At 46.4% G+C, this 13,585-nt stretch overlaps 1 protein-coding gene across 1 annotated transcript; it reads right to left on the bottom strand.

The window, feature by feature from the left end:
- Nucleotides 1-479: 479 nt before the first annotated feature.
- On the bottom strand, nt 480-8,718 carry LOC136296067 (uncharacterized). Its single transcript, XM_066194889.1, has 11 exons — nt 8,509-8,718; nt 7,727-7,861; nt 6,825-6,949; nt 6,486-6,554; nt 6,182-6,295; nt 5,351-5,466; nt 4,996-5,051; nt 3,596-3,648; nt 2,792-2,919; nt 2,062-2,218; nt 480-999 (listed from the first exon to the last, which is right to left on the bottom strand). The coding sequence occupies exons 1-11, from the start codon at nt 8,716-8,718 to the stop codon at nt 912-914; spliced, it is 1,251 nt and encodes a 416-aa protein (XP_066050986.1). The 3' UTR covers nt 480-911.
- Nucleotides 8,719-13,585: the final 4,867 nt, after the last annotated feature.

Genomic DNA, 13,585 nt, shown 5'->3' with positions numbered 1-13,585 from the left:
CTCCTCTCCACACTTTCCACTTAACTATATATATATACACCCCTATAAAATATGGATATATATTTATATATGTTATATATAAATATTTTAAATATATGTATTATATATATATTTTTAAAAATATTTCAAGTATGTTTAATTTTCAGTAATTAATGGCAAGATCCATCTAGGTAGGGAATACCCTGTAGTGTAGGCTACCCTGGGCCAGTGACTGTTGTGGATGCTGTGCTTAATAAGGCACCTACAAGGGAATTATGAGGAATTCAGATCCCTTTTCACATTGGATTACCAAAGCCTGGCTTTCCTTCAGACAACAGAAAATCGTGTTTGTACCACTTATTTCATTGGCCATAAATGCTATTCCTAGAGGACATTTCATTTAGATGTGCTTTCTCCTGCTCCTTCCACTTCATGTTTTACACAGCCAAGGACAAAACTAGCAAATCAGTGCAGTTTCCTGTAACAGGTTTTTCCCACGTTTTAATGACTGTAACAGCCAGAGAGTTCAGAAATAGACCGTTTTTATTTCAAAAACAAATCTGAGAGAAGAGAGGAGCTGCTAAATTGGGTCAGTGATCCACGTAGCCTGAGGTGCTGGTCGTCACGGTGGGGAGCAGCTGGAAGTTTAGGAAAAAAACACCAAAGGACAGAGCATGGAGTGATCCCTCCCAGTGCACTCCTTCTGCAACCAGACTTCCTTCCAGTTGCCTCCAGACCACCCTGGTTAGCAACCACTGAAAGCTGCACTAATAAAAATACATCTCATTTCTCTCCAAATCCTTTTACACCCTTGACCTCCCCAGCATCCTGTGACGAGCACTACACTCAAACCAGTGCTGTTTTTTGCAGGGGATTACATTTTTTTGGAAAGCTGCTGCTTGCTAACACTGCTGGGATGATCCTGTAGATGATCATGGGGGAGAGGCATCGGTGGCAGGGTCAGGTCCTTCTGCTTTGGAACCAAGCTGCAGGTTTGGAACCGGCTGGGCGGCCTCGTCCCTGCGGGGAGAGCAGCGATGCTGAGCTGGTGTCTCGTGGTGAGGAGGAAGGACAACACCCCCACCCTTTCATTCCTCCCATGGGGTTGATTTGGGAGCAGATATGAGGTGGAGCTGATGGGAATTGTGTCAGCACTGCCAAATGGAGCCTCCCTGGGGCAGCTCCAGAGCTGGCCGGGGCTGTCCGGACTTGCAGAACGTGTCCTGTTTGGGTTTTATCCCAGCCTTGCCCTGCTGGGTCATTTCCTCCACCAGGCAGGTCTGGGCAGCCCGAGAGGGGAGGGAGCAGGAGCTGCAGGTTTAAGTTCAACTAGCAGGTATTCTGCACTTTTGGCCTGTTTTATATGCTTTGAATAGGTCTGGTTTTCGGAAGGAGCTCAGCTCTCCATCTCCTGAAATCCATTTATGGCATTTCCTCCAACAGCCAAGGATTGGTGTTTATTTTAAAAAGCAAATGAAATGTCAACAACAAAATTTACATTTTCTTTCATGGAGAGTAAAGAACTCCATATTAAAAAGGCTCCAGGGAAAGAGTGACAATCATGTGGCAGGAGGAGCAGCACGTCACTGAGAAGGGAAGCACATTTTTGGTGGATATAATTTTGCCCCTAAGAGAGCCACTCCTCTGGGGATTTTCTTAGTATTTATCTGTTCATAAAAACCCTTGAGTGAGCAAGTTCCACCCTGTAAACTGCCTCTGTTTGGGGTGAGGACTCTTTATTTCTATAATGGGACAGATTTTCTAAATAAGAGAGTGTCCAGAATGAACCATCCACCAACTCATAAACCTATATGGAGAGCTATATAAAACCCACATAAACCTACATAACAAACAAATCGTTGCACCCATGAAGTGCTCGTGCAATTATTCCTTTTCAAATAATATATAGAGTTCTTGCCAAATTAATAAACACATTAAGCACTAAATGAGCAACATTTTTTTTTATGTCCGGTAAAAAAAACCCAGTGCATTTATGCTTCAAATATCTATGCAGTTGTAACCATACAAGTCAATATAGGGGAATGGGAGTTTTTTACCTCTTCTTACCTGTCATTATTTTACCTGTAATAAAATTCCACCAGGCCCCAGCCTGGTGTTGACCCATTGAGTTGGAAATTTGCAATGCACTCGTGGAAAACTCCACCCCCTGTCAGGCCATTGTACACCACAGGACAGGTCTGCTTATCCAGAGCTGCAGAAACATCAAAGCTCTTGCCACCTCGGAGAAGAGTAAAAAAGGGAACAATGTCAACAGCTTTCAGTAGTATTTTATCTCAAAAAAAAAAAAAATTCCAATATCTATTATTTTTGTGTATGAGGGGGTTGATGCTTTTCTGAAGAGCGAGAGTTCTGTCTGCTTTGTAAATCGAGTAAACTGATCAACCATATTTCCAGCTGAATCCACCTCAGAAAAGAGGTGTTGACACCCCAAAGAAGTGGAAATCACTATTTTATGTGGATTAGCACAAGCCACGGTCACCACAAACACGATCTGTAACTCTCCCTCTGGAACCTGTGGCCCTGATCCTGCAGTGGACACATTTACCCAGGACACACCACACCTATAATTCAATTGAAGCAGGGAAGTGCCCATGGCAGTGGGGTTGGAACCAGAGGGGGACTGAACCCTTCCAACCCAAACCATGATTTTATGGTTCTAAGTAGATTTCTCGGGGTGTAAGATGATGCATTCCCCAGGATCACATGGAATCCCAGGGAATAGTCTTTCCTCCACTAAAGGAACTGCATGCCAAGCAATGAAGGCAGATGTCGATGTAGATGTTGAGCTTACCAGCAGTAAAACTGACTCCATACTCATCCTGGATAACCCCATCCTCAGCCAGCTCAGCCAGGGAGGCATTGGACCACTCAATGCCAGCCTTCCTCCCATCAGGAAAAAACACATAACCTACAGTGAGGCTGAAGGGGAGAGGAATGGAGCAGGTTTAAAGTTCAACCAAAACTCAAATGCACCACAACAATGGCAGAGAGAATTGGGACTGTTCTGCCTGGAGAAGAGAAAGCTCTGGGGACTTCCAAGAGAGCTGGAGAGGGATTTTGGAAAAGAGCCTGGAGTGCCAGGATAAGGGAAAATGCTTCCCACTGTCAGAGGACAGGGTTAGACGGGATATTGGGAAGAAATTCTCCCCTGTGAGGATGATGAAGCCCTGGCACAAGTTTCTTAGAGAAGCTGTGGCTGTCTCATCCCTGGAAGAGTCCAAGACCAGGTTGGATGGGTCTTGGAGCAACCCTGGGGGCATGGACATTGATCTTTAATCCCTGTGGAATGCAGACCACAGTAAGACACGCCTTCCCAAAGAGCTGGAAGTGCCCAATTTGTACCTCTAAATCACCCAGACACACAGGCAGCTCCATCAGCCCTCAGCAGCTATGGGGAAAGGAAGCAAGGCAAGGTCAAAGCTGTCCTTGTCACCAACTGCAAATGAAAAACTGGGAGTAGGGAACATGAGGGTGTGGATGGAAATTGGGCTGTACAGGTTCAAAGCAAGAATTTGCACACAGGTATCCTGCAGAGCAGCTTTTGCCACCCCTGAGATGAGTGTTTTCAGCAACATGAAGTTCTTTGGTCACTTACTGAGTTGTGGTCGCTGGCATGTTAATAACTGTTAAATGTGCTGCGGTCCCATCCTGCAAGAGAGAGAAAGAAAAGGCAGCCAGAGTTGTGCAGATTCATTTCTGAGGGTCCTTCACTGGCTGGACCAAGAAGACACTGGACAGAATGGGCTATGGCCTCATGCTTTAAAATCCTCTCACTACATCTTCCATGAAAATCTGGCTGCAAACAGATCCAGGAATAAAAAACCAAACACGTTCAGGACAAATTGAGGACAATGGGAACAACAGAAAGTCAGCAGCAAGAGGACATAGGAAGGAAACAAAGCCTACAAAGAAGTACAAAACTGGTGTACTTTGACCAGACTTCTCTTCTAACCTGTATTAGTCTATGTCTGGGAGCAGCAGAAAGGGAAAATGTTAAGGAGGAGCTGGAATCTCCTGGTTTTACTAATTTCTGTTCCATCCTTAGGTCTGGACCCTTCACACTCCACTTGGGCTGCTCTGAGGCAAATTTAAGCTTCCTCTGACGCTATAAACGTACAGACTCTCAGGGTAAGAGGACTCCAAACTTCAATCTGCAATAAACTTCTTAATGAAGTCAGCTGGCTTTTAATTAGGGACAGAACAGCCACAGCCACTTTGAGTCTTGAAGAACTGAAGAGCAGGGAGAGGTTGGTTATGCACACTGTGGTGCCAAAGCTCAGTAAAAGGTACACAGGCACTCGATAAATCGGGATTTGCACAGAAGTGGGATTTTCCAAGCTGGGAAAAGAACTTTCATTCTGAATTCAGTCTAAACCCCTGTAACACTGCCTATAACAGAGAGTTTTGATTTATGCCTGGCTCGGCAAAGGAAATGCCTTTTCAGGAGCATCTGCTGGGCTTGGCTGGCAGCTGGCAGGGGCAGCCCTCAGCATGTCCCTGGGCTCTGTGCTGCCAGCAGCCACAGCACTGCCTCTCCCCCACTCAGCAAAGCAGAGAATTATGGCTCAGCACAGGCAGAAGTATTTGCTGACTGCTGTCACGAAGGCTTAGGATGCTTCGAACACCTCAGGCTTCCCATTAATTGGAATCAGCACTGCAGCAACTCCACGGAGTGCTGGGCACTTGCAGCAGCTGAGAATCTCTCCGGTAAAGCTGCCTGCCTAATTCTTCTTGAAAAAGCCAAAATAAACTGTTTCACGTTATCAAACAAGTTTTGCTTTGATCAGTGTAGCAAAATGTCAGTTTTTACACACACAGCTCTGCTTTTGAGAGCTGCCCTCAACACTGATCTGGGCTAATGGTGCCACCAGTGAGCACTTCTGATTGTGCACCATGGATGTTCCCAAATCCTTGTTTCTGGATACTTAAATCTGCCTCAGAAAAAGCTCAGAAAAATTTCCTGGTTAAATAGCACATTGCCATGTTAATACCTACTTCAAAGTGTGCCAAAATCATAACATAACGGGAAATCTCAGCCCAGTTCCGGACACCTGCAAAAAAAAAAGAACAAAATCCCCCAACCTGAAGTTCAGCATTCCTGGGAAATGTGAACTAACAGTAGCTGACTTCCCAATAACTTTTTTTGAATAAAGAAATACCCAGTGACTGATAACGTGGTAAGCAATGTATGTCCCCAATACAGTGATGGCATTTCCTCTGGAATGTCTTAACTTCATGCCCAGGCACAGAACTGGTTATTTTAACAGATAATCCTTAACCTCAGTGCCCTGCCAGTGCCAGCTACAGTGCAGGTATTCCCAAGGGAGGGAATTCTTTCCAGTGCTGTTACCATAGGAGTGGCTCCGAATGCCTTTGAGGGAAAGTTCAGTTCTCCCATAATTTCCTATTTCAATCTCTCCAACAGACTGGCCCCACTGCTCATGTCGGAAATGCTGCTTCCTTTGTCTGGAAGAAAGAAAGGAGTGGATCAGCACAGGCAAGAACTCCAGTTCTCCTCAAGAAGCCTCGATGCCAATCTGATGGATTCATCTCCCAAAATGAAGGATATTTAAGAGCATGGCTATCCCGGATTTAACACATCACCTCTACTTTTCCCAGTTACTGTTACATAATGAGACATCTGAGAATGAAACAACAGCAGATTCTCAGGCTGACAATATAAAATCATCCTTTGTTTGAAGAAATGCTGCCAAAGAGCTGCTGCTTAGAACTCAGGAGGTGTCACCAAAACCCACACATTATTGATATACATAATTTCTGCTTCTATTTAGACAACACACCATTGATTCTCATCTTTTTAGCTGTCCAGAGCTTGGTCAGGATTTAAAACACCCATTTCAGCTCCTTTCTCACAGGATTATATTCCTTTTCTTAGCTATCCCTGGAGCATTGACTTTGGAAGCTGCCTAAATCAATGAGCAAAGAAAGAATAAGGAATATTGCTGATGCTGAAGGTGTCACTCAGATATCAGGAAGATCCCATCTGTGTGCAGGATCCCCCAGGTGTGGTGTGACACTGAAACCAGGAGCCATGTCCTTTAATAGAAGCACTCCAAATTAAACCTACCTACTAAAATCAACTACAACACACAGCAGACCTTGAAGAGAACTGTGGAAAAAATGGTTATTAACCCCAGAAGACATTAATCTTGCCCCTCACTTTTTGACCCTCTGGAAGAGCTTGATGGTCCACGGCTCCTGGGCTAAAGCATGAGCAAATGTGCTGGGGTTACTGTCAACATTAAAGTTAAAAACGTCTGTGGAGTTCTCCCACCTAAAAAAAGAGAGAGGGAAAAAAAAAAAAAAACAACCCATTATTAGCATTCAGCTCGTGTTAGGCCAAGTTGTGCACTTGCAACTTTGACAGAGGCAATCTTTGTATTTTATTGGAAAATTCTGATTTTGGGCATTTTAAATGAGCCATGAGCTTACTGTACATCCCAAAGCAAAGATGAAAATCTTACTGCAAAGAGAATTTAACTGGTACAAGCTCTCCCTCCTCTTCGCTCCACTGCTGTCTGTAGGATCCTTTCCTGCAAGGCAAAGCACTGGAATTTTACATCACTCCTAAACAAACAACAAAATGTCTCTTACATGTTTGGAATTAGGTGGAATAGAGGAACCTGTAATACTGTACACCACCAGATATATTTTCATTCCTTAAATACCAAAGTGTCTTAGTTACCAAACAGCTTTTGGTTCAAGCTGGTTAAATTTAGGATGAATTAAATCTATTTCCAGATAGTGCTGGAAAAGCCTTGGTTTTGCGTGTAGATAAATGAAATTAGGGAGTGCTGCAATACCTGAGTAATCCATCAAAATTTATCTTCCAGCACATTTGGGGCTCCAAATATTCCATAGTGAGTCCTCCTCCACTCCAGATTTCTTTGGATTCATCTCTCACCATCATGTTTGGATGCTGTGGGTGCTAAAAAGAGGAAAACATTTGCTTAATTCAATTCTGAGGATGCCACAAAGCGGTCTTGTTATACCAAATATTACTAAAAACCCAAAATAATGCACATCAATCCTCTCTTTTTTTCTATTTTCTCAAAATAGGATTTCTCCTGCTTTTTCTGGTCATGGCTACTTAGTGAAACAGATTTGTGAACATGAAGAGAGTGGAGTGCAAACAGATTTATGTCAGGTCTTCTCAGGTCTTCTCCCCTTCTTTACTGTGTAGCCAGCTCTTAACAAAAAAATAAAAAAATCCCGAGGCAAAAATCTGATTAATAATATCTGATAAAGCTTTCTTTTCAGCAAGAATGAAGCAGATGTGCAAAAAACTCCCTAAAAACTTTTCCTTCTCTTTTAAAGAGGCAATTCCAAATGGTTTTTAGAGACTTAAAATTAAAAAAGGGGCAAAAACAAACTATAAAAGCAGAAAATGGAACTCATTAACCACAGGCTACACCTGATTGGAAAGACAGGATGCTCAAAATCTTCCTAGAGGATTTAATACGCCACTTTTTAGAAACAATTCTGTTTTGTGCAGATTATGGGACAGGGCAATGGATGTCAGATCCTACTGAAAAAGGGACATATCCAGTACTCTGAGCAGCTCTACCCCTGCCTTTAGACACACCACTGGTGTCGTACTGGTGTGAAGATGCAGAGAACATAAACTTTGGCTGGGGATCCCATCACAGGTTCAAGGAAGGAGTTAAGCACTGCTCCTGAACTTCATCCCACATCCAGCACTTACTTCAAACTCGCCTATCCCATCCAGCCTCAGGAAGAGCCACATCTCACAGAGGCCAGCGGGACGTCTGGCCAGGCGAGCGATCACAAAGGTCCTGTTGGTCTCTGCAAAGCCGGTGAAATACAAGGAATCGAGAGCCTGGGGAAAGGGAAATGGATTTCAGCTCCAGCTGGAGGCAGGAAAGGGCGGGGAGAAGGTCAGCGATCCTTTGTTTTCCATAGGCTTCTGCTCAGGGATTAAATTTTAGTTTCGCTTTTTGTACTTCCATAGCAGGAACCCCGAGAACAGCCAGAGAGCTTGGCAAACAGCAGTGAAACCTCAGCCAAAAGACAGCAGAGCTCAGAAAAACAGAGTTGGGCAGTGAGGGGGGCCAGGCAGCAGAATGCTGGGAACGGGAGCACCTGAGGGATTGCCGGGGGACGCAAGGAGTGCAGAGGATGCAGTGGGGTGGAGATGGAGGGAAGTATGAGTCCAAAGGGGACAAGGTGTTCTGAGGAGACGTGGGGACGCTGGGGACGGGAGTTCCAAGACTGGGGGAACTCAGGGATGCCGGGGATGGGAGTTCCAAGGGGGATGCCGGGGATGGGAGTTCCAAGACTGGGGGAACGTGGGGATGCCGGGGATGGGAGTTCCAAGGGGGATGCCGGGGATGGAGTGCCAGGGGAACAGGGAGATGGGAGTGCCAGGGATGGGGGAAACAGGGATGCCAGGATATGAGAACAGAGTGTGGCAGAAGCGGGTCCCAGGGAAGGGGGTCTCAGCACCGGGGGTCCCGGGCCACTCACGTGGGGGTCAGCGCGGAGCGGGCGCGGCCGGCGAGGCTCGGCGGTGCCCGCGGCCGCCCGCTGCCTGCAGGCGCCGAGGCAGAGCAGGAGGCAGCCCAGGGCCCAGCGCTTCAGCGGCACCCAGGCGCCGGGGCCGGCCGCTCGTCCGGCCCCGAGCAGCGCCAGCAGCCCCGCGGCCACCAGCGCCAGCACCGCCGGCAGCGCCGGCATCGCGGCTGCGGAGCGCGGGCCGCGGAGCGATGCGGGGTGCGGAGCCCGGGGCGATGCGGGGTGCGGAGCCCGGGGCGATGCGGGGTGCGGAGCCCGGGGCGCGGAGCGATGCGGGGTGCGGAGCCCGGGGCGATGCGGGGTGCGGAGCCCGGGGCGATGCGGGGTGCGGAGCCCGGAGCGATGCGGGGTGCGGAGCCCGGGGCGATGCGGGGTGCGGAGCCCGGGGCGATGCGGGGTGCGGAGCCCGGGGCGATGCGGGGCGCGGTGCGGGGCTGGTTCCGCCCCCCCCGCCCCAAACCCCGCCTCGGGGCCGCTCCCCGCCCTGTCCCGGGATGGATCGCGGTCGTTTCCGCGAGGGGCTTGCCCAGCTCTGGGAAGTTGCATTTGCTCGTTTTAGTGACTACGCGCTCCAAGGGAAGTTCAGGCAGTTCTCCTGGAAGGACACTAGAGGAAACCGTCTAGTGATGCGGTGCAGAAAAAAGTGGAGCAGGAACACTGCTCTCTTCCCCGAGCCTTCCAACTCTTTGCTGCAGATCCTGAAGGAGAGTCCGTTTAAGATTGGAGATAAGGAATAAGCGTTTCACAAGGAGGGTGGTGAAACACTAGCACAGGCTGCCACAGAGGCGATGCATGTCCCATCCCTGGAAACATTTGAATGCAGCTTTGAGCAACTTGAGGATGGCCATGGCGGGGGGAGAGTTGAACTGCAAAAGGATCCTTCCAAATCAAACTATTCTGTGATTTGTGATCCTGTTTTATTGGGCTCTTGGCATAAGTAGGGTCCTTCACTTGCTCCCACTGCCAGCTCCAGCCAACAGGCAGCAGCCCAAGGAACCAAAAACCCCCTCCCACAGCAGGCATCTCAGCATCTCTTGTAGGTGACCATTTTAGAAGCCATATTTTTGAAGGCTTTTGGCTGGTTGTATAAGACATCTTTTTAGTCCTTTTACAATTAGCATTTAGTCTCATTTCCCTACACTGAAACAAACCCAGCCTCTCAGGAGAGGTTGAAGTGCAGCTAAGCTCACTTTGGAGAAAGCTGGAGCTCTCAGAGCCTGTGCTTTCTTTGTCTCCTGGGTGTTTGGACTCTTCAAACTTCCCAGCGGATTCCCTGTTACTTGCGGAAACATTTATTGTGCACTTTTATGCCTTGTTTCAGTTGTGCCTCAGTTTGGTTTTATAACCACCTCTACCCTGGTTTTGTTTAATGGATCAGTGCTTATGGTTCTTTCGATTTTCTCCTCTGAATGTAACTTGTTTTTAAGAACCTCCTGAGCTCTGCTTCTCCTTTTTGCCCTTTTTTCCCAGTTTGTCCTGATACTGATGTGCACTTACATTGTCTCCCTCGGTGATCATGTTTCTATTGTTCCCTCAAAAGCTTTTAGCACCTTAGATATTCCTTTCACCTTCATAAAAAGGTTCCTCGGTTTTACACAGCTCCCCTTTTCTGAGGCCAGGCACAGCTGTTCTGTGTTGCTTTATTGCTGTCCATGGGCCACATCAAATTAAAAGGAGGGCAGAAGGCACCAGAGATCCAGACAATGAGGTTCAGAAACTAATTTCTGTAAATCACCATTGCTTCAGTGAATATTGAAGGGGCACATCTTAAAGTTAAGCACCTAGAGGAGACAGAGGGCCAATAAGGTTGTTTTCCAGAGAGCCAGAGGGATAATAAGGTTGTTTTTATACTTTGTGCTGCGGAGGGACTGAAAACAGTCTGAAAGAGAGAGATGTGTCACAGTGTTATCACTCTGCACCTGCAGCAGAGCAGATGTGGCTCAGCCCACAAAAAGGCTGCAAAGGGAATGGATTATGAAAACCAGCTTTTCTTTTCCGCTAGAATTTGGACACATTATTGACACAAAGCAATAGTCTGTGCGGAAAGATCCACACAAATGGCAAACCTTTGGGACTTCACAAACATGCACATAATTGAATCCTCCTCTGCCTGATGTGGAAGGGGCTATAACAAATGACAGATTCTTCTAAACTTACTTTTTTTCCCCCCCCAATGCAACCCATGAGCAGCTTTGCTGCCCTTCCCCAAATTGTTGGAGCCCTTACACAAACCGCTTGAATTTCAGTATTTGCATTTCTGAGGGGAGGAGAAAGGAAGCATGAATATGGCAATGTGTGTGTGTCCCTACAGAATCTGTCACAAAGATAAGCTCCGTTCCTTCCTGTGAGGACAGGACACAGGGAAACAATTTGTTTCGTGCCACCTTCTGTTTCCACATTTCTTAGGTAATTTGTTTGAGGACTTGAAGTTATCTCTGGCAAACAATTTGTCTTGGCAATATCATTTGTGGTGGGAACGGGTTCCAAACCACCAGGACTCGCAGAAGAACCCAAGTCCTGATGTTTTTAGCGTGACAACACCAACTCTCTGTGTATTAAAACAAATCTAAGAGCTGCTCCATGTGTTCAGCAAAAAAATGTGGGGAGGAAAATACTCAACCAGTTTGTTTTCAAGATCAGGAAGAAATCAGGAACCTGCAAGGGGCTAAAACACAAAGAAAAAGCAAGCTGAATTTAAGAAATTCTGCTTAGCATAAATTTAAGCTTATGCATAAGTTCTGAAACATCTGCAATATTGCTAAAACAAGATGTCACAGTACCCAACATCTTTGTAACTCCTGGGTAAATTTGGTATCTCAGTCACCCTGAGATAAAAGCACAAGAATGGTAGGTTTTTCCAAGGGTTAAACTCACTGTAATTTAATATAAAATAACAGAATATTATTTTGTTGTCATTTTTATTCCTGCATAAATAACATATTAGTTACATTAAGGAAAACACCGAGGGAGAACGAAGCTTTAGTAAAAGATCAGCTCTTCTGATTTTATGTCTATAAATATTTACATAATTATATTTGAATAGCAGAGACATTGGCATCGACTAATTTCTTTTCATATGCACAACCAGCTGTTGGGAAATAGAAGAAAATATGTAAAATCAAGCTTTTCAGATGTCCCCAATATTTCAGCACAGAAGAGGAGACAAACAGGCACATGAGCAGCTGTATTTTATTGCACTTATCAGCACGCACAACCCTTTTGCACTGGCTGCCCGTGTCCCACTAGATGGTGGTCACGCTACAAGAAAAAAAAGGATGCAGAAGCATGCCCGGGTTGTCATCGTTTCTGTTTGTCACCCTTCAGCGTTTTTTATTTGCTTTAAAAATATCCTCAGCTCACACACTGCAAGGTTTGCTGGTTTGCCTCTACTTTTTGAGCCACTGGGTCTGTATTTTTTCCTAATACACAGTGGGAAATCCTGAATGAGTGTCATGTAATAATATTTCCATATCAAACAATTTGTCAATTACTGATATTTAAGCATAGTGAACAACTGCGGAACATGCTGTTGAATTAGGTGCCAAATCACATTCCTGAGACTCTCAGAAGTGAAATCAACATATGGCTTGGGTGGGAAGGGATCTTAAAACTCATCCAGTTCCATCTCCTGCCATGGGCAGGGACAACTTCCACTATCCCAGAGTGCTCCAAGCCCCATCCAAAGTGGCCTTGGACACTGCCAGGGATGAGGTACAAGTTAATGAGGGACTGTAATGAAATATGTTAATGAGGGACTGTAATGAAATGATCACGAAAATACGTGTAGACATAAGCAAGAATTATTGATGGAGAAACTGAAGTAATCCCCACTGCCTCCGTGTTCGGTCCTTGCAGGGGCAGGGTGATGTCCCCACCTGCAGAGCTGCCCCAGCCCTGGAGCCCAGCACAGGAGAGACCTGGAGCTGCTGGGGAGAGTCCAGAGGAGGCGCCAGGATGATCGGAGGGATGGAGCAGCTCTGCTGGAAGGAAAGGCTGAGAAAGCTGTGAATGCTCAGCCTGGAAAAGAGGAACTTCAAGGCGACCCAATTGCAACCTTCCAGTGCCTGAAGGGAGCCCGCAGGAAGGATGGAACGGGACTGTTTATAAGAGCATGTAGTGACAGGACCAGAGGGAATGGCCTCAAACTGACAGAGTAGGTTTGTGTGAAAAACGAGTTCTACTCTCTTTTGAAAAATTATAAGTTTAATAAAAATTAAAAAGAGACAATTAGGAGACGTAAGAGTAAACGTTCCAGCTGGGGTGCCTCACCAGAAAGTACACCCTTCTCTTTCAATTACTGTGTTTTAAGGATTGCTGTTTTACATATGCAATAGATATTAAAACATTTTTTTCTGTTTCAAGTTTCTCCAATCATCTGATTTGATAGATTTATTTGTGGGTGTCTCCACTGTGTCTGGTAACGTGGGTCTTGTCTGTTTTTATTTTGATTAAAAAAGCTAGAAATCCAGCAGCTTTTATGCAGGGTCATAAGGTGATGACCTCTCTCCCATAATTCTTGGCTTGGTCAGTTTCAGATGTCACAAGGAAAAAATTCAATCTTTCCACTATTCACACCGTGTCACAATCAGAAAATACATTCATTACCTTTCTAAACCCTATTAACAAAACACAATACGGCACAATTACACATATAGCACTCATTTTAATATTTGTGAAATGCCAACTTTATAATATGCATTTATAACATTTGGATTAAATGTTAGGAGGAAATTTTCCCCCTGTGAGGATAGGGACACTCCGGAAAATGTTGTGCAGCGAAGCTACGGCTCCCCCATCCCTGAAAGTGTCCCAAGCCGGGTCGGACGGGGCTTGGCGCACCCTGGGACAGTGCCAGCTCTCCCTGCCCGTGACAAGGGTTGGAACCGGACCATCTCGGCAGCCTTTCCCCGCTCCACGCCGGGCACTGCGGGTGCGGCGGGGAACGATCCCGCCCCTCCGGCCCCGCCCGGCCCCGCCCCGCTCCTCCGGCCGCGCCCCGCCCCTCCCGGCCCCGCCCCACCCCTCCCGG

Source organism: Chamaea fasciata, unplaced genomic scaffold (assembly GCF_029207755.1).
Source record: "Chamaea fasciata isolate MVZ Bird 193981 ecotype frontalis unplaced genomic scaffold, bChaFas1.0.hap1 SCAF_12, whole genome shotgun sequence".
NCBI lineage: Eukaryota > Metazoa > Chordata > Aves > Passeriformes > Sylviidae > Chamaea > Chamaea fasciata.
Note: the sequence above shows the minus strand (reverse complement) of the source record. Positions and strands in the feature narration are given on the sequence as shown.